Source organism: Pipistrellus hanaki, assembly GCF_964339955.1.
Source record: "Pipistrellus hanaki genome assembly, chromosome: 17".
NCBI classification, from domain to species: Eukaryota; Metazoa; Chordata; class Mammalia; order Chiroptera; family Vespertilionidae; genus Pipistrellus; species Pipistrellus hanaki.
The window spans coordinates 26,098,404-26,124,924 of record NC_140519.1 but is presented as its reverse complement, the minus strand read 5'-3'; the positions used below and the strand labels follow the sequence as shown (position 1 = coordinate 26,124,924).

The 26,521-nt window shown below is 42.4% G+C and overlaps 1 protein-coding gene across 1 annotated transcript; it reads right to left on the bottom strand.

The window, feature by feature from the left end:
• Positions 1–3,113: 3,113 nt before the first annotated feature.
• DERL1 (derlin 1) lies at positions 3,114–26,521 on the bottom strand. Its single transcript, XM_084864930.1, has 8 exons — positions 26,163–26,521; positions 16,437–16,548; positions 13,207–13,271; positions 12,137–12,163; positions 11,292–11,387; positions 10,054–10,106; positions 8,411–8,521; positions 3,114–5,557 (listed from the first exon to the last, which is right to left on the bottom strand). The coding sequence occupies exons 1-8, from the start codon at positions 26,313–26,315 to the stop codon at positions 5,419–5,421; spliced, it is 756 nt and encodes a 251-aa protein (XP_084721056.1). The 5' UTR covers positions 26,316–26,521; the 3' UTR covers positions 3,114–5,418.

Sequence of the window (26,521 nt, the reverse complement as noted above, 5' to 3'; positions counted from 1 at the left end):
CCAGAATGATCTCCTCCTCTCAAGATGCTTAGTTACATCTGCAAAGACCTTTCCCCCCAAATAAGGTCACATTCATAGGTTCTGGGAACTAGTACAAAGAATTGTCTTTTGGGGGCCACCATTCAACTCACTATAGGGAGTTGATCAGAATTTGGGAGATTATGTAATAATCAAATATTTGAAATGTTTAAAATAATTTGAAATAATAAACACGATGGAATAAGCTGTGTGTGTGTCTATCTTTTTAGAACTGCCCTGCTTGATCCAATCTTCCTTCATTTTTGGTGAATACCTTTGAGAAGCCTTTCCAAGATGGGTAGGTCTGATTAATTACCAGGCCTTTATTTTGCTGAGTGTGGTATTTTAGAGCCAGAGTTAAATTGACCAAGACATTAGAAGGCCCTGGAAAGCCATATGGGGAAAGGGTGGAGAGAAAGGCAGGGAGCCAGGTGACAGCTGAAGAGAATCGAGGTTATGAAATGGATTCATTCCTTCAATGAGTATTTATCTCAAGAAGCCTAAGCAAGCCCAGCTGGGTGTTAGGTAGTGGGGATATGATGGGTGGACAAACATGACCCCTACTCTCAAGTGCAGGAGTCTCTTTCCCTGTGATGTTTCCACCACCCCTCCCCCAATCTTCAGCAAAATCTACACTGCTTTCTCCTGCTCTGCACATGAGCTTGAGTGAGGAGATGGGAGGAAACGCTATCTTGTTCCTGGAATGGAATGAGGCAAAGCCAGAGGCTCCTCCAGGAAGCCATGCATGTGATTAAGGTGTGCTAAAGGGGCCAGCAAAGGTGGTACAGACATTCAGCATCTACTGCCCGCTTCTTAGGGAACAAGAGCACTTTGATTTGCTTTTGGAAAAAAATTACCTCTTCCCCATTACAGGCAGTGTTAATCAGACTGTCATTAATGGTTTCCCCTGAATTCCTGGCCAAGGGGAAGCACACAGTCCAAGCTAGGCCAGTAAGACTGGGACTTGAATCCTAATAGGAAAGATGGAAGCACACACTCAAGATGGACCTGACAGCCAACGATGGGGTAAGATCCATTCCTGCCACCTGAACGTGTGGGGCCCTTTCCATGTCAGCTTTTTCAGTAGACCCTGTGAATCTATGAGGTGTTCTATTTACTTCCAATAAAGTCCCTTTGGATGAAGTTAACCAGAGTCCTTTTGGGGTACCAGCAATCAAAGAACACTAACTGATGGCAGGGATCAGGAAAGTTAAAACCCTTCCCTCCAGGTGACAAGGGCCTGCTGTGGGGACAGCCACATCTTACATCCTCAGAGCCAGGTTTATTGCTCTTCTCTCCAAGTTACCATCAACATCCTCATGTCCCTTAGGCTAACCGTGACTGCCCTTAATTAACAGGGACACTCACCGTGTCAGCACCAGCCCTCAGGAAAAGGCCAGCACACTGGCAGAGAGAAGAGAAGGATCAAATTCATCTGGGTCAGCGTAAGGCATCAAGGGACAAATCGAGCTTAGTGGACAGTTCCTAAGGGATCCTTAAGCCTTGTACCTAAATTCAATTCTGCATGCCCTGTGGGTCACTCTGACTTGGCAGAGGTTTCTCCTTTCTCAGTGCATATGCATTTGGGCAGGCCAGAGGGGAATTGCCTGGGGGAGAAAAATGCACACCTTCAGTTACTCTTCCCAATTGTTCCTGCTGCCTTTAGTCTTCACAGAGCCTCCTTTGCCCAAATCACCCTAAGTATTCATACCCATGCTCAGATAAGTACCCACTGTAAGACAGAAGTTGTTTAACTGCTTTTTAAAAGGTATCTCAATTTTGAATCCATTCTTGCTAACATCTCCAGCCTCCTCTGATACCTTCCTTCAGGAGACTATGATTCCCCTGCATAAGCAACAAAAAACCCTTTGGAGCTCCTGGGAGACCAGGCTATTAGCTCTCGCCCTAAGCAGGCCAAGTTCCTCCTCAACCCATTACCCAGTCCAACTTTCAGGTGAGTGAGTGCCACAAACAGAGAAGCACCTGGACGAGGCAGGCACTGCACTAAGAACTATGCCTACAACCGTGGTAAGGTGTGCTAACAGCCACAGGAGAGACATTCAACATATGACTATGGGTGTGATGACATCATAAAGCAGAGATGGTGCAGGCAGACCACCTGGGAGACATTCTACCTCACTTTCAGATCTACAAAGACCTCTCCTTGATACAATGGTGTTTAAGCTCGAAGGACCTGGAGGATGGGGACAGAGTGATCAGCATCAATTGAGAATTTTCTCTTTCACTAAGGCAGCGCTCGGCAAACTCATTAGTCACCAGAGCCAAATATCCACAGTACGACCATGGAAATTTCTTTTGAGAGCCAAATTTTTTTAAACCTAAACTTCGCCCAGGCCGTAGTATTTTGTGGAAGAGCCACACACGAGAGGCCAAAGAGCCGCATGCGACTCGCAAGCTGCAGTTTGCCGACCACAGCACTATGGCCTTCTCCGAAGCTGTCCCCCGTTCAGGAAGAAATCATGTTCTAAAAGCCCACTTTCAAATTCACAGGTTTAGCACTCACTATGTATTTCTCTGCAGAAACACACACATGGTGGCTAGGTCTGCCAGCTGGTGCACCAGCACCCAATTATTTATAATGTGCTGCACCAACAATACCTATAAATAGCATTATTTAACCAGTCTTGTTTCTATGGGAAACTTCTATCGAGACCTGATGTCCAATGGAAACCCCTGCACAGAAGCCCTCCTCTTCCTCATTAAGTCTCAGCAATTCTCTCCTGGAGGCCTCTTCAATCCAGCCCTGCCCGCAATCCCACTGCTTGATTCAATCAAACCTTATACCTGCACTTAACCTTATGCCTGGCACAGCAACCACTGAGAATTCAGTCACCTGGTCTGCAGTTCCTCCTCTCCGCAGCTGTCTCCCACAATGTTCCAAAACATCTCGCTTCATCCAACTCAAAGCCAGGGATGAATCCTCCAACATGTGGACAGAAGTACTGCTATGTCACTAGAATAGCAACAAATACTGGACACTCCTAAATGCCCAAGAGATGGCTGTTTACAGAAATTATGTGGTACCTCAAAAGAGGAAGCAGAGGAGACATACAGAAACTTATGACAGACAACCATCAAGTTTTACATTTTAATTTACAATTTTTTAACCAATAAAAACGGTTACAAAAAGGGAATTTTCTACACAAAATAAGGATTTTTTTCCATTCATAAAGAGAATCCACTGTCACAGCTTGCCTAGCCGAATCAATCTCAAAGAGCTTGCTTAGCTAAAATTATTTCCAGGAGATAGGTAATCCAAGTAAGATTAATAAAATTATCAGCTCCTTACACACATTTAAGACGACGAATTTGAGGAACATTTTGCCTTGATTTGAAGAATTCTGTAACAACCTTTACAAACACCTCTGCTCTCAGCAGTCGCACTGCTAAGAGGGCATATGAGACTCCAACTCACTCCCCGTGAGTCCCTCCTGACAGCGATTCCCACTCCTGCAGAGGGCACATGCAACGTAACAGGAAAATGGCTTCTACACTTCACCAGTGCCTTTTATTGTGGCCAACGTCAGCAGCAGAACATCTGACAGTTAAGGTTCACATTCGGCCCTCTCTTCTACTTTACCATATAAATTAAGTCTGGAGAAATACACATAAACTTGATTAAAAAGCTGTTTTCAAACCCCACTTCCTCGAATAACACATCACAGTTTAAGAGTGAAGTCTAGCCATCCTATTAGCGCAGTTTCCCAAAATTAACCTGATCGAAATGTCCGAAGCCTTTAAAAAAGTTGTCTGAAGTATGGCAGCCACTCTACGCTATTCCTAGCCGTCTGCTTCCGGAATAAAAACATCAAATAGGAAGCTGTGAGGAACATGTTTAAAACCCTTTATTCGCTGACAGGCCTAGCTCTGATGGAAAATCCCACCTATTAGCAGAAAATGTATTTATGTTGCTCTGATGTACATTTGTGAATCAATATGATAAAGAGCCTCAATCACAATGATTCTAAAGCCATTACAACCCAAAATGATGTGACTCATTATTTGCTTGCATTAGCTCTTAAAATATGATCTTTATACAGAGGAGCTACACCCTCCTCACAATTAACTGACGTATGTGGCCATAAAAGGGGGAAGAGAGGCCAAAAAATGACGTCTTAAAAAGGACACAAGATTTTCCCACCACTCTACTTAGTAAACATATAGCTAGAATGAGAATGAAATGGAATCAGCACCCAGAGGCCTCTCAAAGACAGCATCTCCCGGTGAAGTGTGATTTGGAATTTTCTAGCACAATACAACCCAGCTACTCTGGATTCACACACAGCCAGGATGCCTCACCCATCAGATGCAAAGGGATTATCCCACCACAGTTTAAAAGTAGCCCCTGTGGCCCTGGCTGGCTTGGCTCAGTGGATACAGCATCAGCCTGCAGACTGAAGGGTCCCAGGTTCGATTCCGGCCAAGGGTACATGCCTGGGTTGCGGGCTGGATCCCCAGCAGGAGGGTGTGCAGGAGGCAGCCAATCAATGATTCCCTCTCATCATTGATGTTTCTATCTCTCTCTCCTTCTCCCTTACTCTCTGAAATCAACAAAGAAATATATTTTTTAAAAACACAAAAAAATTAAAAAAAAAAACTAGCCCCCATGTAAGACGCAACTCCACTATAGCTGTGGTCACTTAGGAAAAAAGTGCCTAGCAACACTTTCATGCCTTATTAATACCAATCTGCAGCCCTCACTGACCCAGCGGTGCTTTTTATTATCAAAACATCTGAAGGGCTGGCAAGTGGCTGCAACTGATACCAGGTCACAGGACTGCAAAGCTGAGAAAAAGCTCTTGGTCCCCTGTTCATCGTCTCCACTACTGTTACACTCTGTCCCCAAAGGGGAAGATGGTCTAAACAAGGTTTCCGTGACCAAGCCTTGGCAAAAGTCAATAAATAAGAGAGCTTGTCAAAGGCAGAACCATTTTATGGGCAACTCCTCTAGCTGCAAATATGGGGGTTGAAAAAGGAAAAGGGAGGCATGTGTAAGAAAGAGGTCAGAGTCCCTTTGACAAGCATTTGGTGGCCCAATCACAGATGCCCAGGTTGGTGACAGCAGACCAGGACCTAGCAAAACCCATCATTCGGACGGAAAAGGAAGAGGAGACACCAAACACCATAGTCATTTCTGAAATTTGCACAGTTGATGTTTGTTCTTCATATCAGAAAGGACTTGAGTGAGAATCACGAAACTTGAGGAACACTTATATTTTCTTCAGGATTTAAAAAATGGTGTCTTGTACGGAAAGACTACATTCAGTGTGGGTCAGGTCCATCAGTGTTTGCTGGGACGCAGTTGCTGAGCACACCCAGCACTGGGAGGAAAACTTCATCTGAGCAGAGTGGCTGGTGGGCAGGCTGGAGGCCACTCCTTCACTGGTCCCCAAGTCGGAAGCCCTGTCCCCAATTGTGTCTGCCGCCTCCACCATTCTGATCAGCTGCTCGCCTCACGCTAGCAGGGGGCATGCCGAATCCGGACACCCCTCCTCTCCTGCTGGGCAGCCAGCGGTATCTGGAGCAAAGCGGGGAACAAAGGGAGAGAAGACAACAAAGTCACTTCCGCAGGGCTGTCAGGCCACCTAGCACCGGCTCCCTTCCCCGGTCCCCCGGCTGTCACACTGAATTGTATTAGGCTGTGGCCAATGGAAGGCTGAGTTCAATGTCTTACTAACTTGCCTTTTCAGCACTCACTTTCAGGTTTCGTAAATTTACTGTTTTTGGCTAAATTTACACTCTAAAATTTTTTCCCTCTGATTAGCAAAATAATTCATGCAGAACAGTGCAAAAACAAAGATATTACTTCCACAAGCCCGGCCACCAGAAAAAGAAAAAAAAAACACACCTATTATTCAGTGTTTTTGCATTTTGATAATATGCATCTGGATCAAAGGGTACAAAATAAATTCACTTTCCAAGGACAAATGTGCAACCTGTGTTCAGCCCCACACGGTGTCTCCACCATGTGTTACTTCCTGGAGGTATGCGTATATTTTTTAAGTTTACTCGTCACTTGCCCTCCAACTGCATCCATCTCATAGATGGTGGGAAAGTTGAAGCCCAAAGAGGTTAGCTGGTTTGCCACCTTATAGTTTCATAAATTAAGTCACAGAACAGCTAAGAAACTTAAATAAAAGTCCAGGTTCTCAGTTTTTCCAAAGATTTCCCTTCCTTGACTAGTAGGAAACGAAGACTATGTTTACTTATTCCACTCACTAGATCCTCAGTTTAAAGTTCTGCTTGAAGAAGCCCGTGTATGATACCTGTTTAAACCATGAGGGGTGACTTGCCCGCAGAGCACAACCTTATCTACAGTGTTTCCCTTACACCAGGTACCACATGTTAGTAAATTCATCTCACCTTCACAGCCTTAGGAGGTAGGCACTACTCTGACCCCATTTCATAAACGGGAAAACTGAGGCAAGACTGAGTAAAGCTCTTCTAAATCGACAGGATTCAAACACAGGCAGCCTGGCTCTAGGGCCTCTACCCTGCACCACCCAATACACCCCAGGCTGCAACGGGACACACAGGTGGATCTTGTGACAGCAGTTAGGGACTGCAGCCGTCACCCATGTGCCTTGATGCTCCCTCCAAAAAAGACAATGGGGCCCCTTTTAAGCAGAAAAATAACTGCATGCAGCAGAGAAGAGAGTCTGCCTACTTTTCTAGATGGAATGCAGAATGGTGATGCATCTTAGAATTCTACAACTCTCATCTTCCCCTTTCAACGAATACAGCTCTAGCTTTAAATCAAAATGCATTTCCAAGCACTGTTTCTTGAGATCCATGATGTTCTGGTATGATAATGCTCCTTCATAGTGCATAATAAAATAGAACACTTAAAACCGGCAGTGCTCGGGCCGTTTTGCTTCTTATTGTAAGACAATATGGAAGCCATCTCCATTGCTTAAACAGACAGTGAAATTAAATGCAAGCAATTAGTATAAAAAGACACCCAATTATACATAATCAACAAAAAGTTATGGTAATTTTAAAGCAGTTCCTGTTTTTGCAAGGAGCTACATTTTGTCATATGATCTTTATGCAAAACTCAACAGAAGGGCTTCCACCAGCAGAGAGCTCGCTCAAATGCAAGGCAGGCTCCACGTGCTGCCGTTTCTGCCACAGAATCTCCTCTACTTTGTTGCCCGCAATTGAGAAGTGTCTCCATGCCTTGGCGTTAGAATATGACCATTTAAAGTATAGTAACTGTTGGCTGTTCCCCAAAGCACCACGTTTTTATTTTAATGGATGCATCTGCCATCTGACTTGACAGACCTAGATCAAAATTCCAAGCCTGCTGTTATTGTGTGTCCTTTGATAATTAGAAAGCAGATTGGTCATTTGTTTTTTAGCCTGGAGGCAACTCAAGACTCAGAAGAGAAACAAATTTCTTTTTATGCTCTTAAAGGAGAAAACAAACAAAAAACACAATAGTGTACTTCTCTGTATATTATATTTATAATAAAATTCCTTTAAAAACCTATCCTTAATCTATAAAAGAATTTTAAGAATTACAAACTACAAAACATTAAAACATGCACGATGTGAAAAGGGCTGGTGTGTGAATTTTTTAAGCTTTTTAAGTGCAAGCTATTACTGCATATCCCAACTGGAGATAGGGCGTGACTGCCAGGCAGTCTTTTGCTTCACGGACACAATGGTCATACTGCTTACGCTGTAGCATGAGTGTATCAGCATCTCTCCCGCCCTACATCCCAACGTCAGGAACAGGCCCAGAACCTGTATTTGCTGAGGCTCCACTACTGTGCTGCCAACAGTCCTGTGAGCTGGGGCTTCCCTCAGCTGACTGACTGGCAAACGGAAGCTCAGAGGTTTGACCAAGTTTCCCAATATCAAAACTGGTCTGTCTCAAAGCCAGGGCTGTGTCCTGGGCCTCCTCACTTGAGTAAACCCTAAAACAGACGACTATACAAACTCAAGTCTGTCATTTTAATTCTGAGAAGTTCCATAAATAATACAATCTGTAATATTTAATAGAAAACTGTGACCTTATTAACCAGTGACCTTACTAACCATCACCCATCCTCACCCAAACTCTTGGGAGAAACTGACAGCCTTCCTCCTGGCCCCGCGGCTGCGCACACTGGCGCTGCCCATAGCTCCCTGTGATGCTGGCTCTGGTCTCAGTGGCCCCTGGCTAAGGCTCTGTGAAGAAGACTGAGCTGTGGTTTTCATTCCTGGCTCCCTGACTCTGTGACCAGGGCAACTCATTTATTTGTTGGCTCACATTTTCCCATCAGACAGAGAGGTAAATCCTATTCTCCTCGAGTTTTTATCAGGATACGTCAGAACACAGACAGTAAAATGATTGTTAAACAAGAGAGAGGGGAAAAACACTTACAAAAACTGGGGTGTGGACAGAAAATTTCTTCCTCCTAAGTCCATTGGGTATCTGAACATGAGGAAGAAATAAAGATGTCCAACCAGATTTCCAATGAGCTCATTGATGACCCTGCAAACAGAGAGACAAATTAGTTTAAAGACATTCAAGCAGTGACGTGAGAAGCAGTGAGTTTTAACTAACAGTACAGGGAGGAGATCCTCCTGGCAGCCCACTGTGATCCCTGGGACCGGTGACAGCTTGACAGTGAGCTGTAGACCGAGTGGCAAATGCATCCAGAGGGAGAAGGGAAGCCAGGCCTGCTGGACCAATGGGATCTGTGCTCCTCAAGGCCAGCTGCCCCTTTAACATCTCTTTCAAGTCCTAACCCATCCTCAAAATATTGTTTCTGCCTCTTCCTGCCTTAAGAGTAGGGGAAGCTGCAAACTCCCAAAATCTTCCAAGTATGAATACTGTATTGCAAAACATGGTGAACAATGAAGACCAGCAAGAAAGAAGAATGGGGAGCGAGGAAAGGAGAGATGCCTGCTCCCCATTCCTGGGGCCAGTGAGCACTCGCCCTCGCTTCCCGTATGCTGGTGTAAGCCATCCCGGAGATTACTTTGGAAATGTGACCTTCACCTTGTAATTCTAAAATAAGCATTGGCCTTCTTCAGTTCCCCCATGGCTTACACAGAGGCCACTGCAAGGTTTTATAGATCCACTCGTACTATTGCTATCTTTCTGTCTTCACTGCAACACGATTCTGGCAGGGACAAACCAGCATGTGCAACTGCTCTCAGCTCTGTCCTTCTGGGGAGCAGGGTGGCTTTACCAAGCTCATAAGCAGCTGCTCTCTAAACAGTCTGCTTGCTTGACTCATTCACTTCTCCCTATCAGTATGCAGCAGAAGTTAGGACCACACAGAGCAAATATGTCAAACATGCTAGGGACTAGTATAGTACTATTAGAATCAATTGGAACATTAAAAATATGTTGTAGTGTAAGAAATGGAGTTCTCAGAATAGCTGCCTGGTGATACCCTCTTCCTTAGGTTTTCCTAAGTCTTCATCCTAATTCCAGACTAGAAATTTGACCCTGTTTGTTCAAAACTTCTCTACTCTTCACCCAGTTACTTCCCATCTGAGAATATGCATTTCTGTGACTGGGGAGCCATTTCCAAGGCATTAACACAAAAGAACAGTTACTGTAGGCATAGCTCTTAGAGTAGTCAGTCCAGACACAAATTAGATCTGTTTGCTCAATCTGGACAGTGAATCCAGAAATGAATATTTATTCAAAAACACATATATGGAAGCCTACTGTCATAAAGAACTAACAACAAAAAACAATCACTCAATGCTAAAATGTACTTAAAGCCCTACAGCTTAATCAATTACATCAAAATAAAATTAGTCTGTAAGACAAGGTTCCAATGCATCAATGTTGAGATTCTTTAAAGTTTCATAAAATTAGAGAAGAAAGATAAAAAAGAATGGAAGTCGTCCAAGGATTAGTTTCCAATTAAATAAATCTAACAGGGAACACTATTTGGCTTTCTGCCTGAATCAGTGCTTTCCAAATAGCTTTTCTTTTGAATTCAAATAAATGCTTGTTGCCTCTCAAAAAAAAATAAATAAATAAATACATCTACTATCACTTACGAGCCTCCAATGATATAGTTGAATCCAAGGATAACCCAAGGTAAATAACAGGCCTAGAAAAGGATACACATGTTAGTAACCACACTTAAAGGGGATACAGAGTGGGCAGGAATGGGTAAGAATGTTCTGACAAGGGCTTTAATGAATCCTTTGAAAAGTCATACCCAAAATTTCTCAGATCAGTCTAGCATCATTCCTATTATACTTAAAACTTTCTTTCTAAAATTATACTTATTCCTAGATCAGTTACTGGAGAGACAGAACTCCTTGCTGATAGTTTCAAATGCAATACAATCAGATTAATATTGTCATCCAGAAAGTAGGTGAGTGTCCTATACTATTAAAAGCATGGTCTGTAATAGAATCTCATCATGACTCCAACCAGCATATTGTTACCAATAAATTTAAAATACACCATCTTTTGTGGTTCTCCTTTTGCATATTTCACAAAATTAGTTGAATTTTTACCTCTCTATACATTGATATCTTGAACTAATTCTCTCCCAAATAAGACAACTCTCCAGATAAATTGAACACTTGAGTCCCTTACAAGAATCAAGACATCATACCAAGAGTTAAGGGACTTTATAAACCAGGAAAGAAAGGGTTATACCTAGATAATGTGAAGGCAGAACATGGTAATTACTGTAAGAGAAACACAAAACATTACAGAAGCCCAAAGGCACAACTAATTCCAGGCAGGTGACTCAGGAAATAAGTATGTTCAGTTAAGAACAAATAGGATTTGCAGGAGTAAGATAATTTTAAAAATGTTACAGGTGAAAAACTGTGAGAGAAAGCACAAAAGTGTTTGAGGGCAAACAAAACCAAATTTTTTCCAAAGTATAAAATATATAACAGGGAGTGATAAAAACACACTTTAAAAGAGAGTGTTTCACATGAGTATCTTTCCTTCCCTCTCACTGCCACACACACACAGGAGATCTCTAGGGACATATGGCTGAGGAACCTGACGTACTGAGGGACTGAGAAGTTGGCTGAGGAAACAGGGGGACACACACACACACACACACACACACACACACACCACACACACACACACACACACACACACACACACACACACACACACACGACTGAGAAGGCAAGAAGGGACTTGTCATTGGTACACTGCTCTGCACTGACCTCTTCTGGATGAATCAGAAAGTACATCTCTGGGCTGAAGAGGGATTTCTATAGACAAATGAAAAGGAAATTTTCCCAACGGGGCTACAAACCTTAAATCGTGTTCCGAACCAAAATGACACAATCATGTCTCTGTTCAGCTGGGCCCAGACATAGAGCACTGACATGATCAGAGGAATCATCAGCAACTGCAAAATAATCAATATGTAAGGACCAGGCTCCAGGGGCCCTAAAAAGTGGCTTAGTATGAATCTACCTTTTCATCTTCCCCCTCCAAACAAACCCTTAGAGCAGGGGTCTTCAAACTACGGCCCGCGGGCCACATGCGGCCCACAGAGGAGTCTGATCCGGCCCGCCAGGTTTTTTGGGCAGTGAGCGCAGCCGAGGTGTTACAGTAGGAATTAGTAATTCATATAGTCCGGCCCTCCAGCTCTCTGAGGGACCGTGATCTGGCCCCCACTTTAAAAAGTTTGAGGACCCCTGCCTTAGAGGGCCATTCAAAAAGCAAAAAAACTTCAACTCATCAAAACTGTAAGTAGATCCTTCTAATGAGTCATAAACAAATTCTACAAAGTCCTATAATAAAAAATAGCAATTATATTATTTTAACAGATTCAGAAGTATCAGGGCCAAAAGTAGGCAAAAAGCTTTTTTATATTCTAAATTTTTATAAAATGTATATCCTTTATGTGCTTAAAAAAATACTGGATACCCATCATTCTCAATGTTCAAACATAATAAAAGAGCCAGGAGTGAGTGAGAAAAGTAATGGCTTAGCTAACTCATGTAGGATCTTCAAAATAAAAATAACTATAATTCTATTATTTCAAAATATCACATAATTAACCACATAGTTAATGCAATTTCAGCTTCTGTCAAAGGCCTTTAATTGTATATCTGAAACATACAAAAGGACAAATGGAGAGTTGCAACTTACCTGCATGTCCATTGCTAAGCCAGTAATCTTGGTTTGTAACGTTAAAGATCAAAGAAAGCATTCTGCATCCAGTAAAAGTTCATTTCCTTCCAGTGTTCTGAAGGAACACACTTTTCTATACTTCAGGTGGCTTAAAAAATCCAGAGCACAAAGGTGTCTAATAATCTTTGTTCCCAATATTCTATCAGTCTATATGATGACAAGGAGATGGTGGAAATGACCTGCTTTGGCATGTGACTCAGTTTGGTCACCTCTGTCCTCTTCCCCTCACCTCGCCTCTGCACTTTAGCACTGCTCCTTTAAATAGAGGATGGAGATGCCTGTGCCCTCTGAGACAAATAATGATTCTACATGTTCAGGGCTCCACAGTGTGGCTGAAGTCCAAGATATTTTTTCTTCCCTTCAAGGAGGGAAAAGGGCATCCAAAGTGCCACATTTTCTGGCACTTGGCCATGTGTCAATGGAAGCTAAGCCCCAAAGCAAGGACTTGAGCCACTAAGTCCCCTCTGCGTCTCTCGCCATCTGTGAAGGTCTGCAGCTGGAGGGCTGCTGACAACTGTGGTTGAAACACAGCGGAGACACATGTGTGTCATTTCCCAGGGTATTTATGGAGGGACTGCATCACTACTTAGGACCCCAAGACAAGGACAGCAAAGAGGTCAGAAAAGAATGCCGGTTGTAAATTAATTTTCTGATCAGAACCACAGATTTCAAAAGCTGTCTCAGGGCCCAGGGCCTCTTTGTGCGCAAGCAACAAGCTGTCACACATGAGACACAGAGAACTGGGATCAAGAAGAGGAAACAATAAAACACAACCAAATGTGGGCAAATCCCACAGAGACGATGGCAAGAGAATGCATCACTCAGGGCTCTATGATTTACTACAGCGTTTAAAAAGAACTTCAATGACTCTTATTAACTGCAGTGAACAAAGATGCAAATACAGTCATTTGAAGTGTCTCACCGAACACTGTTTTCCCAAACCTGAAAAAAAACAAACCAAAAACACACACATACACACACAGAAAAACTGGTTTCTTTTGGGCCCAAAATAATAGACTGAAGGATACAACGATGCAAATCCAGTTGAAGAGGAGCATGAATAAATAGTCCGCTGGCCTCCCATCAAAGGCTCCTAGAAACAAAAATAAGCCAAATGTCATGGTTCAGAAATTCAGAAAACAAATCACTTCTATGTAGAGAAATGCTTTAAACATCATAGAAGCCAAAATGAGAATATTTTAAAATCAGTCCTCTCCAATAAAATTTTTAAAACTATCTAAATCCATGTTGCAATAAAGCCCTAAAATACAGTCACCTAGGAAGGCTGACCTGAGTTTCCCAATACGTACCATGCTCTGATGGCCTCACACTAAGAGACCCAAAGAGAGGACTCGATTCCAGAGATGCCCAGACGCCATCACGGCCCGTCAGGCTTTCTTTCATGGCTCATCATGACCCCAGGACGCATTTGTGATACTTGGTTAATCCCTTCTCCCCGCATTAAACCGTAAGCTCTGTCTATCAGGGGAGGAACCATATCTGTCTTGCCTACCACTGTGTTAACCGCAGGAGGACTGTGCTGGGAGGTACTTACAGTGATTAAGTAAGCACATCCACTTGGTCCAGCACTGGGCTTACTGAGCTTACACTCCAGCAAGAGAGCACTGTGGGGGGCAAGCAATGGGGGGCAGCCAAACCTTTCCATAGCCTCTGACTTTAACCTTCATATTATGCCTGGGAGGGTGAATGGAAAGTCCTAGATTCCCTTTTGACAGATGAGGAAATAAAGCTAAATGAGCAGTTACATGGCTTGTTAGAAGCAGAGTGGAGTCTAATTACCAGTTTAGGGCTCCTGTCACTGCACCATATACCAGGCTCTGTCTTATTCCTTGGCAGAAAAATCAACATGGCCTAGCTCTCCCTTCTCAGGGGAGTCCTCACACATTAGGCTAGAAGACTAGAAAAGACAGAAAAAAGAAACAAGTGACTGTAAGGTCACTCTAGCTCAAGCGCTTTCCTTACCTCCCTCTAATTTAAAACAATCCTGACAAGTGTCAGAAAGATAGAAAAAAATCTATAATAAATAAATAAATTTCCAACAAATGTCTCTTCTTTTCCCCCTTACCTCTCTGCTGGTATGTCAGAGGCACACTTTAGCCACAGTGGTAAGGATGCTTAATGGTAGGGATCACTCGGATGAATCAGAGCTGCAATTCTAACACGTGTTTCTGAATTTTAATGATAGTTTTGCTTCTTTTTTATGTGGTTTTGGCTTTGTGGTTTCTAAGGGTTCTTTAAATTGAAAACTTAAAATACTCCCATAAACTACAGTACTTTATTCTTTGGCAAGCTTGCAACTGGGAATTTACAAATTAACTGGCCTCCAATTGTAGTCTTCGGTATAAATCAAAAAATACAAATAAGCCAGCACTGCTATAGACTTAATTCAGCCAGGAAAATATGCTTATGGCAAACACTTTGTCCCATGTTTCCTTGAGGCTGCATGGTGAGGGAAGGAAAGGAATCAACACACCTGAGTTGCAGTCCTGGCTGTGCTATCTCACCTGCTGTGAACTCTGGGGCATGTCACCACCTCTCCAGATCAGTGTTTTCTTGTCTGTAAAATCTTATTTAAATGGAAAGACCTTAAAAGTTCCTCTCACATGAATGTTCACAGCAACATTATTCATAACAGCCCAAAACTGAAGAGGTAAATGCCCATCAACTGAATGCCCAACAACAAAATCTCATTTGGCAATAAAAAGAAATAAGCTTGAAAACACGGTGGTAAGTGAAAGATGATAATCACAATTCCATAGGCCATGTATTATATGACTCTGTTTTTAAGAAATTTCCAAAATTATGGCCTCTCAAATGGTTAAAACGGTGAGCTTTATGTTACGCGAATTTTTTTTTTCAAAAAGAAAAAAGGTTCATTATTAACCTTTCTATTTTTATAAATGTTTGAAATTTTTCCATAATAAAAAATTTTAAAAACTGGTTTTTCTGTCCAGGAATAAGAGAGCCTGGTATATGGTGCAGTTACATGGCTTCTAAGAAGCCATGTAACTGCTCATAGGTCATCTACACTTAACCTAGAGTTTACTATTGGTATAAAAGAAACATTACCACAACAACTTAATCCTCAATTGAATTATATCAGAGGGGTAGAATGCTAATCAGGGCCCACTGGGACAAGGAGAATGAAAATCATCTATTCTGGTAGATTTCAGGAACAAACCCTTAGAATCCTGTTGTGCGTTTCACCTCAGCCAAGTTCACTTTACTTCCTTGAAGCTCCTGTTCTCCTCTAGAACACTAAGAAAATGGGCTCGGTCTCTCCCAATAGTAACAGCCTATGTCCATAGTAACAGCCTATGTCCTGATACAGTATTAACGTAATGATGTTTTTCTTTTTAAAAAGCACATAGTAGCAAATACCAATTTAAGGAAAGATTATATTTGACACATAAATGCCCATTCTTGTAGTTCCCTGCAGTTAGGAGACGGATTTGCCAGGCTCAAACTGACAGATTTAAGGATGGTTCAGAATTCTCCATCCTGAGCTAATAGCCAGCAGGTTTATGAAATCTGAAGTCAGCCAGCCTTTTCAAAACCATTATGCTCACATTTTGACACAGCAGTATCAATTTACTGCTTCCCAGGATAAGCAACTCAGAACAGCATACAAGCTATTGTAGGAAATAAATAACAATCCGCAAGAAACCTTGTAAGAAAAGGTTTTTATAAGAGAGCTTATCCATAACATCATATAAGGAGTCATATCTGATAAATTACCATGTCACTAAATCCTGGCTGTATATTTTAAAGTTGAGTGTTTCGATTACAGAGATTAAGTCTAAGCTCTTAATTGCATGAGGTATTGTTTTTCAACCTCAATCTAAGAGACATATACACGTCAGCCCAACTGTGCACTAAAGGACAAGGTTTGCTGTGTGACAGAAATGAGTAAGATATCAAGTTCAGTGAAGGGCAAATCGCACAGCCACTAAGGACATGGGCAAGATCTGTAAACCCCTGGATGTGTTGGGTTTTGATTTTTTGCATCTCTGAAATGGGACACTGCTACTTACACCTCATGAGGATATTGGGAGGACAATAAACCAAATATTCTCAGTGCCTAGTCCAGTCCTGACACAGCTATCACTTCCTGGGCACTTATTCTCATTATGCCATCTCTTTATATAAGCTAACTGCCCTCAAAATTCCTCCAAGTAAACATACGGTTTAGCAAGTTAAAAAGAAACAATACCTACAAAAATTATGGATAACGTACCTGTTTCTAGCCGTGTAGAATACTGATATAAGAAATATAAATTGACCAAATAAAGAAATCCAGTTCCTGGACCCACAGGGAAGAAAAAGGTGGCAGTGATGGGTCTCCAAATCTGTCCAGAGCAAAATAAACACAGCTGTTAGTTTCTCTAAGCCTGTTTATTCTTATTTCTTTTAACTACACAAAATTAACTCTTGCAAGACATTCTCAATGATGAGAGCTACCAAAAAGGCACCACTGCCCTAGCCGGTTTGGCTCAGTGGATAGAACGTTGGCCTGTGGATCAAAGGGTCCCAGGTTCAATTCTGGGCATGTACCTTGATTGTAGGCTCCTCCCTGACCATAGTGTGTGCAGGAGGCAACCAATGGATGTGTTTCTCTCACATCGATGTTTCTCTCTGTCTTTCCCTCTCTTTTCCACTTTCTCTAAAAGAAGGGAAAAAAAAATCAATGGAAAAATATCCTCAGGTGAGAATTAACAAAAACAAACAAAAAGGGGCACCACCAATAGTATTCAAGAAGATGGACCTAAGTAAAGTTCATATCAGTTACAATTACATCAGTATACAAATCAATGGAATAAAACGACATCATAAAATAAGCAATGAACAGTTCTAAGCAAGCTGAACACAAATCAATACTATAGAAGAACAGGGTTAGTTTTTACAGGGATCAAACATACAGTTAAGCCTGCCAAAAATGAATTACAAAGAATTTCCAACAATATTGTAACATCTCTATTTAGGAAAATACTACTCTACTCGGGTGACAAACCTTGTCAAAAAATGTCATACTTAAAAGGTTAAAGTGAAATAAGAAAATTTTTACCCAAACCATTGTGCTATTTAGGCAATATAGACACTTGACTTTATAATATTAATCCTCCCCCACCAGAAAAAAATTAGTGGAGGTAAGTTTCTCTCCTGTCTTAGCTTACATGTTCTCATTTCTGAGCCTCAATCACCACCATAAAAGGGCATGATATACTAATACTTGCTGTTCTTTGACTAATGATTTCTAAAATATATATATAGTGTGTGCTATTCTGTTCATTTACATGCATTGACTCATGAGGTGGATTTTACAGATGAGAAAAGATTAAGCAATAGCTAGTAAATGGTAGAGTCAGAATTTTGTCGCAGCCTGACCCCAGAACTTATTATGATACTAAACCTCTACTTTTACAATGCCTCTCCCAAGTGACATCACCATTCTGAGGTATATGACAATAGGTATATGATAATTGCAAACATTTTCAACACTAATATACTTACATAAAGTTGATTGTTCCTGCCTATGAAAAACACTGGGAGTAAAGACCAGAAGCAAGCAAGCCCTGGCCTTGGCTCTGCGGTAGCCAGGGGGCCTTGTAAAAGTCTGGACCGTGGAGCTGGTGTATTCATCTACCCAACGCCATCTGTCCTGTGACTCCCACCCTCCTTGTCTCACAGACTGTGTACAAGGCTGGAATTAGCCAAGTGGATTAAGAAGAAGCTTTGTTAAAAAAAAAACAAAAAAAACCTGTTTATGTGTGAGTGAATGAATATTACAATCTTCTAGGAGATGCACACGGATTGGGTTTTTACAAATGCACATTTTTAAACTACCCCATATTTCTGTAAGTTATTAGGGGCCTGATTTTAGAAAAGAAATCTTGGTTATTTTTCTGACTACATTTTCACTAACACTGACAACACAACACTATTTTTAGCCACTGTGTGCACCTGTTCTTTGGAAATCAGTGTCTGTCAAAATATCTCACTTCTGTTCCCTGTTCATTAAGCCTACCCTTGAGTTATACTTGCTTTCATTGATCTAAGAGTCTTATTATTTTTGCATTACTTTAAAATTATAATGTGAAAATACCAAGAGATAGTTTATCTCTTCAGAAGGACACAGCAGAATACAGAATTTCTGAAATCCCCATGGAAAGTACCCAACTAAACCCCCTCCTTTTCTCTAACTGATATGCAAACCATTATAATAAGGAAAAGGCCTTATTTTCTGGGTTGGGGGTGAGGGAGTTATGTCTTCAACCCCGAAAGTCTACATGGATCCCTTTACAGGCGTCAGGTGCAGGCAAAGAGCCCACGACTTGAAGGCAGAGGCCTGTGTGGCTCATGTGCCTGAAGCTTTGGAGGGGAGCATCTCATTGTAAACCCACCGTCATCCCAAGGCCACAACCACAATCGCCCAGCTTTTCCATAGGAAAGACAGCCCCTCATTAGAGTTTAGGTAGGTAATCTGCCCAGTTGCTCACTTAACCTGTTCCCTGGCATATTAGACCTTCAAAAAAAACCACAACACTGTTCTTTAGTTTAGTCCAACAAGCTCTGTTGAGAGAATGTTTATTTCAGCCATACTTGTCCTAACATCTCCCAAACGATCTGCCACTGAAATAATCACAATTGCCATCCAGAATCTTTAAAAACTATCAAAAACAGGTGTTTTTTTTCTGAATCAATAAGGATTGGTTGATTTGGAGTTAAAGTCTGATTGGGTCACCAAGCAATTCAGAAAGAAGAGCACCCAAATGCCAAATGCTGATATTAGCAAATTGTGGCTTTTTTTTTTTTGACTAGGTACGGAAGAAAAACAAATGAAAGAGCTATTAAAAGCCACCAATTCTACTTAGCATACCTATGTTCACCGAGTTATGTACCACAATGTTCCCAGCAGCACTATGCATTCTAGCCAAAGCTGGAAACCACCCAAAAAGTTCAATACGGGTAGAATGGGTAGATAAACAGTGGTCTATTCCCAGGATAGAACAATCTGGAGATAAGCAATCTATAGCCATAATCAACAATATGGGAGACTCTAAAATGTACTATCAAAAAGATGATAGTTGCCGAAACTGGTTTGGCTCAGTGGTAGAGCATCGGTCTGCGGACTGAAAGGTCCCGGGTTCAATTCCGGTCAAGGGCATGTACGTTGGTTGCGGGCACATCCCCAGTGGGGGGTGTGCAGGAGGTGGCTGGTCGATGTTTCTCTCTCATTGACATTTCTGGCTCTCTATCTCTCTCCCTTCCTCTCTGTAAAAAAATCAATAAAATATATTTTTAAAAAAAGAAGATGATAGTTACTGAGCTATATACAGATGTCAAATCATAATGTTTCACGCCTGAAACTTATACAATGTTATAAACTAATGTCACCTCAATAATGAATGAATAAATAAATGCAGAGACAGATTTCAAATCCTGAGGTTGGAAATAGAACAAGGAAGTTTGCTAGCTTTCCTTCTATTAGACATTGTACTGGAAATTATAGCCAGTGCACTGCAAGAAAAAATAAAATAAAGGTATAAGCTTGGAAAAGAAGAAAGGCTAGATACAAAAGAATACATACTGTATAATTTCACTTAGAGCATGTAAAAAAAAAAAAAAAAAAAAAAAAAAAAAAAACTGGCAAAAACAACCTCTGGTATTAAAAACCAAGATACTAGCTACCCCTGGAGGAGAGGGAGCAGTAGGAACACTTTGGGGGTGCTGGCTACATACATGTATTTGGTTTTTGAAAATTCAACAAGCTGTAAATATATAACACATATACTGTACTTTCCTATTTGTATACTATAACTCAATAAAATTTAAAAAACAAAGCTATGGTCTAAGAGACAACCTTATCTATGTAGAACTGTCTAATGTAGACCGGACTGCTAAGGAAAGATTGGAAAGCTATACTACATAACAAAACACCTGCCACTCAAGTTCTGATCCAAACCCTGGGGCTACTTCTCTGCTCAGCCTACAGACCAAGTTACTATCCTTCTGGTTATGTGTGTGCTTGTCTTTCTTTCCAGGTTCAGTCATAAATCAAGCAGCTAGGCTTGCTGTCAGGGGTTGGCAAATATGGGCACCAGATCAAATCACAGGTCTGACTGGTGCTATTATTATTCTTGGCAACAAATTGAGAGTTCCTAATAAATAAAAATGGCACTATTTCTAAATAGTTTACTTAGCAGACTTTTACTGGGATCTTTGCAAACAGTTTTATGTTTTATATAATAGAGGTATAAAATAGATAACATATTTTCTCAACTTAAACATATCATTTTTGTATTTCTGAAATCAGGATATATCTAACTATCAATATATTCATTAAATGTAATATCTACTTTCCTCTTCCTCCAAAAGTTGTATTAAATGAATGGAGCATCTTATAATCAATGGAATTAGAAAAGAGTAAATCCTTAGGGCAGAGTTAATCTGGTACTAAATTATCCCTATTTTTAGGTAATGTTCTGTTTTTGACCTGGATGCTGGTTATATACACGTACTCAGTAATTAAGAAATTTAGGCTCAGGAAGGGTATATAATTTGCCTAAGAGCATTCAACCAGTCAGGCCCAAAGACCATGACTCAGCTACTTGAAATCCCATAGTCTTTCTACACCAATGGAAAAAGACAAAGAATTTGATATGATTGGGAAGGAATCACTCTCAATACTGTCAACAGTTACCTGTGTTTTGGTAGAGATTATGCAAATGAACTAAACAAGAGCTGAGATCAACTCACCGAAACAGAAACAGAAACTGGAGGTGTCTCTAAACTGGGCTAACTCATATCTCAGGGTGACTGTGGGGGCTCAATGAGATAATATATGGAGAAGCACAATACAGAGAGAAGAGGGAATGTTATTCTGTCCAAAGAAATAAACTCTCACTGTGGAGGAAGCCCCAGGAAACGGAATCTTAGAAACCACTAGTAGGGGTGTCGAACTCAATCAGAGAAGGGGCCAAAATCTAAAATCCAGCCTAAATCGCGGGCCGAATGGTTTACTGAACAGTCATAAACTGACAATGTCATAAACTGACAGCGGAGTGCAGTGATGACAGCGCGGTGCGGGCCACATTGCAAGGCCTGGCGGGCTGGATTTGGCCCGCGGGCCTTGTGTTTGACACATGTGCACTAGAGCAACAAGAAACTGCCACCTTTCTACTAGCTCATCAGGGATCAATATGAAGGCATTTGATCACAGTGAACAATCTGATTGTCAGGTGTTAAGTGTGAGGGACTAGGAACTGTGGGCAACAGCAAAGTGAGTCTTAAACACATCTATCCAAACTAAATCAATCATCCCCATCCTTATTTGAAGCTGTTAAAAATCCAGCTTCTAAGGAAAAGATGAGCCTCTAGCCGAAAGCACACCACATGCTGTTTGTCCTCACACCTCAGCTCTCATTTGCAAACAAGTTCCTCCAGGACTCCGGAGATGAAAGCTAAACTTGTCCAGAATGGGCAAGAGCCCTGGCTGTTTTGGCTCCGTGGGTAGTGTATCAGTCTGTGGACTGAAGGGTCCCAGTTCAATTCTGGTCTAGGGCACATCACAGCAGGAGCAAAAAGGATTGGTCCTTTCACACCAGTCAGTGCACTGTTCTGCTTCCTGCCAGCAGCTTCTCCCAGGCTCAAGATAAACACTCAAGAAGCAAGGCAAGGCAGGAATATGGGGAACACACAGAAGGTGTGACATGAATGACTTTCTAATCAGTTTTCCTTTTTTAACATTATGGTTGACTAGAAAGGCTTTATCTTACTAATCTGACTAGACAAGTGAGCAAGCTTTTGCAAGCAGAGTCCAGAGCCAGTTTTGACCAGGTCTTACCCACAAAATGATTGATAGCCACTGCTCCTTTTGTACACACATCACCCAACATGCCACCAGGCATGAAGTGTACAACATTGTTCAATCAGTCGACAAATATGTACCAAAGCAAATAAGTAGAAAGCAGTATGCAGTTCTGGCTGCAGACCCAAATCATATTCTAATAGCCAACTGCCTACTTAACTTCTCTACTTGGATGCCTAAAAAGTATCTCTAGACTTAACATGGCCAAAACATAAACCTTTTTTTTAACCACTGAGAAAATTAAGTTTTTATTTAGGATAATAATAATAATAAATCCCCTACATGTTAATATAAAGAGCAATTTTTATGAAAACTATTTTTCAAAAAAGTAAAATTATTAAGTGACATTTTACACTACAACTCTCCTTAACGTCTGGCTTCATAGAAGATAACCAGATTATCACATCTTCTCCATTCAACCTGTTGCAATATATTCTTTTGGTTGAGAAATAAGAAAACCTTGCCGGGACCGGTTTGGCTCAGTGGATAGAGCGTCGGCTTGGGGACTGAAAGGTCCCGGGTTCGATTCCGGGAAAGGGCATGTACCTTGGTTGTGGGCACATCTCCAGTGGGGGGTGTGCAGGAGGCAGCTGATCGATGATTCTCTCTCATCGATGTTTCTGACTATCTATCCCTCTCTCTGCCTTTCTGTAAAAAATCAATAAAATATATTTTTTTTAAAAAAAGAGAGAGAAATAAGAAAACCTGACCTCACACAGATCTGTAGTTGAAAAGGGAAATTTTTAATTGTTTTTTCATCAAATTCAAAAGATAACTCTTCACCCAGAACTTCCCTCATCCCCAAACTAAGCTCCCTAAATATTTCCACTCCTATCATATATAATAAAGATGTAATATGCAAATTGACCATCACTCTAACACACAAGATAACCATTCCAATATGGTCAAAGATCCTGCCCCCATGTGAGCACAAGATGCCAGCGGGGGAGGACAGTTATGGGCAATCAGGCCAGCAGCGGAGGGCAGTTAGGGGCAACCAGGCCTGCAGGGGAGGACAGTTGGGGGCAATTAGGCTGGCAGGGGAGAGCAGTTAGGGTTGATCAGACTGATAAAGGAGGGCAGTTAGGGGCAACCAGGCTTGCAGGGGTGGGCAGTTGGGAGCAACCAGGCCTGCAGGGGACAGCAGTTGAGGGGGGACCAGGCCTGAAAGGGAGGGCAGTTGGGAGGAACAAGGCCTGCAGGGAGGGAGGTTGGGGGTGACCAGGCCTACAGGGAAGAACAGTTAGGGACAACCAGGCTGGCAGGGGAGGCAGTAAGGGGTGACCAGGCCGGCAGGGGAAGGCAGTTAGGGGCAAATGGGCCGACAGGGAAGCAGTTAGGCGTCGATCAGGCTGGTAGGGGAGTGGTTAGGGGGTGATCAAGCTGGCAGACAGAAGTGGTTTGGGGCAATCAGTCAGGTAAGCAATTGGGAGCCAGCAATCCTGGATTGTGAGAGGGATGTCTGACTGTCTGTTTAGGCCTGATTCCAACAGAAATCTGAGGGGTCCCAGATTGGAGAGGGTGCAGGCTGGGCTTAGAGACACCCCACCCCAATGCACAAATTTCATGCACCCAGACTCTAGTCTCAGTATAAGTCTCCACCTCCCACTATGAAAACAGTGACATCTTAGAGTTCTGCTTCCTTCACCCATTCACCTTTCATATCCATTCAGCTGCAATACTGTCCAACTCCCAAATTCATTCATTTTTCTCTATCGTCACAGCTATCCTGGTCCAAAACACCACCTCTCTTCTTAACTTGGTTCTTTCCTCTCCCCGACTCACATAGCAAGTCCGGCTCACAGAGTAGTCAAGGCGATCATGTCACTCCTTTGTTCCAAGGCTCCAAAGCCTTGTGGGTGTCTTCGAAACAAAGTTCAAACCACAAAGCCCCAGATGATCTAGCCCCAGCCTACCTTTCCATTCCCGTGTTATTGCACTAACCCCTGCTATCTCTGTCCTCATCTTTAATCCTCATCCTTACAGCTGACTCCGTACTAACTATCCAGTCTTCTTTCTGTTTCTGCCCCTAAGCTCACTATTATTCCGTCTTCCTAGAAGATTTTTCCCAGAGCCAGAGCTTCCCAAAGCTGGCTCCTCACCATTCCGATTTCAGTGCAGATATCTTTTTTGAGGCTTTTCTGGAGCACTCTATCAAATGATCCACCCCGTAAGTCACTCTCTAGCACATGCCTCTCTCTCATTTTCTTCATGGGAACTGCAACTTTTTCTGTCTGATTCACAATTGTACCTCCAGAGCTCAATAATGTCCATGCAAGCACCTGCTTGCTATGTGACAGGCACTATTCTAAGTAAAAAAAAAAAAAAAAAAAAAAAAAAGTACTAGTGTTAAACAAGACCAATATTTCATGAGCCTTATTTTCTGATGGTAAGTGAACTAACAAAATGCCAAGAGGCGATATGCGCAACACAAAGTAAAGAAGAGCAATCAGATAAGGCCTTTCCAAAAAAGGTGGCATTTGGGCAAACACTTGAAGGTGGTAAGGAGGGAAGCCATGGTAATCTCTCTCAAGCAGAAACAAAGTGTGCAAACAGCCTGGGAGAGAGATCGAGTTAGCTACTTAAGAAACAGCTAGGATTCCTTTGAGGACCCTAATGTGCAAAATGGAGAGTAGGAGGATTTGAGGTCACAGAGGTGGTAGAGGCAGTGCAGGACATTGAAAGGACTTGATTTCACTCCTCAAGTTGAGAAAACACTGGAAGGTTCTGGGCAGAGGACTGACAGGACTTCATTTATGTTTTAGAAGAATCACTCCAGCTGTCTAGAGAAAAGATTGAAAGGAACTGGCTGGAATGGTAATGGTTGCAATGAAAAATGAATATGTCTAAAGTAAACAGAATCTGTTGACAGACTGAAGAGTGTGAGAAAAAGAGAAATCAAAGATGACTCTGTGATTGTTAGCCTGAGCTCCTGTAATAATGGCGTTCTATTTATTTATAGGGCAAAGGGGGAAAGGGCTTCAGTTTGGACATATTAAGATTAAGATACTTATCAATCTCTCAAATAATAATTTAAATAGATGGCTGGATGTACAAGTCTGGACATCTGGAGACAGATCTGGACTTAAAATGACTATGTTTGTATTATACAAAGTATTTAAGGCCATGAAGCTAAATGAGATCACCTGGGAAGCTAGGAAGAGGTCCTATACCTGCTCCCTCGGGCTCATCACAACATCTAAATGTCACAAAGATGAGGAAGCAGCAAAGAAAACTAAGAAAGAGCCAGTGAAGAGGGGGTTCAACAAAAGTATTATCCACAGGCCAAGTAACATGTTGAAATTAATGTCAGATCCTAATATCTGACCTGCCACTGGTTAAAGATTTAAATCACAGAATCCAGTGAGTAAAGACAATCTCCAAAAAATAGTCTCTTGCCAGCAATGTTATTCTGGACTGCTTACTTTGGGCTTAAAAAAATAACCCTTCTATTTAAAAAATAGGCCTTCTATTTCTGGAACAATTAACTCTTTACTCATCCCTTTGCATATTCAAACACTACATGCCAGACACTAGGTCAGGGCATGAAAAAGCAGATAGACAAACTCACTCTCTCTGCACCTCTGATCTCAAATTACTCCTACAAGAAAGCAAAAACAAAAACAAAAGACCCACTTCATTAACATAAAAAGAATTCAGATGGATGTTGGGTAAGGTGACAGCCACAGCCACCCACGTAGCAAAGCAAGGTCAGAGGGCACCTGCTCTCAGGTAAAACCCACGCTGTTAATCACCAGCGTCCAGCAGGTTGACAATTATCACAAACCTCCCTTCCCACTGCCTCCTTCTCTGACTGCAGAGTGCGGGGAGCACAATCTTAATTGAAGGACGAAATCAGCCCCTTAGCCGGGCCAAATCCAAGCCTCCATGCCTCAGGAATCCAGGCCCTTGCTCCAGATCCCTTTGCCGCCCCTTAGCCCCCCACTATCCTAGGACCCCGCCCTAAAACCGCTGGAGTAGTCGCACTACAAATCCCAGGAGGCATCGCGCACTCGTACCCTGTGGGTCTACGCTCTGCCGCCGTCGACCCGCCTGGGACCTGTAGTCTCCACTCCCCTGGTCGCTGGTCAGTACCTGGAAGCGGTAGAGAAAGGCTTCGGGCCAGAGGACGAAGTAGGCCGGGCTGATGAGACCGAGTTTGCCAATCAAGGGCACCGCGACGGTGGCGGCGAACCAGTAGCGCGTGATGGCCGGGATGCTCCTGAACCAGTCCCCGATGTCCGACATCTTCGCCTCTCAGGTAGCCAGGATGCGCACAGCCGCCCGACTCCCCGTCCCGGCGGCGCCTTCTCGACGCGGCCGGCTCCGAGGGTGGAAGGTGTCGAGGCGGAAGCCGCCGGGGTCGCGGTGCAGAAGGCGGAGACCGACGGACGTGGCGCCACCGAATTCGGACGGGCGAGGGGAGCGTTCGGAGGCGAAACTTCCCCTTCCGG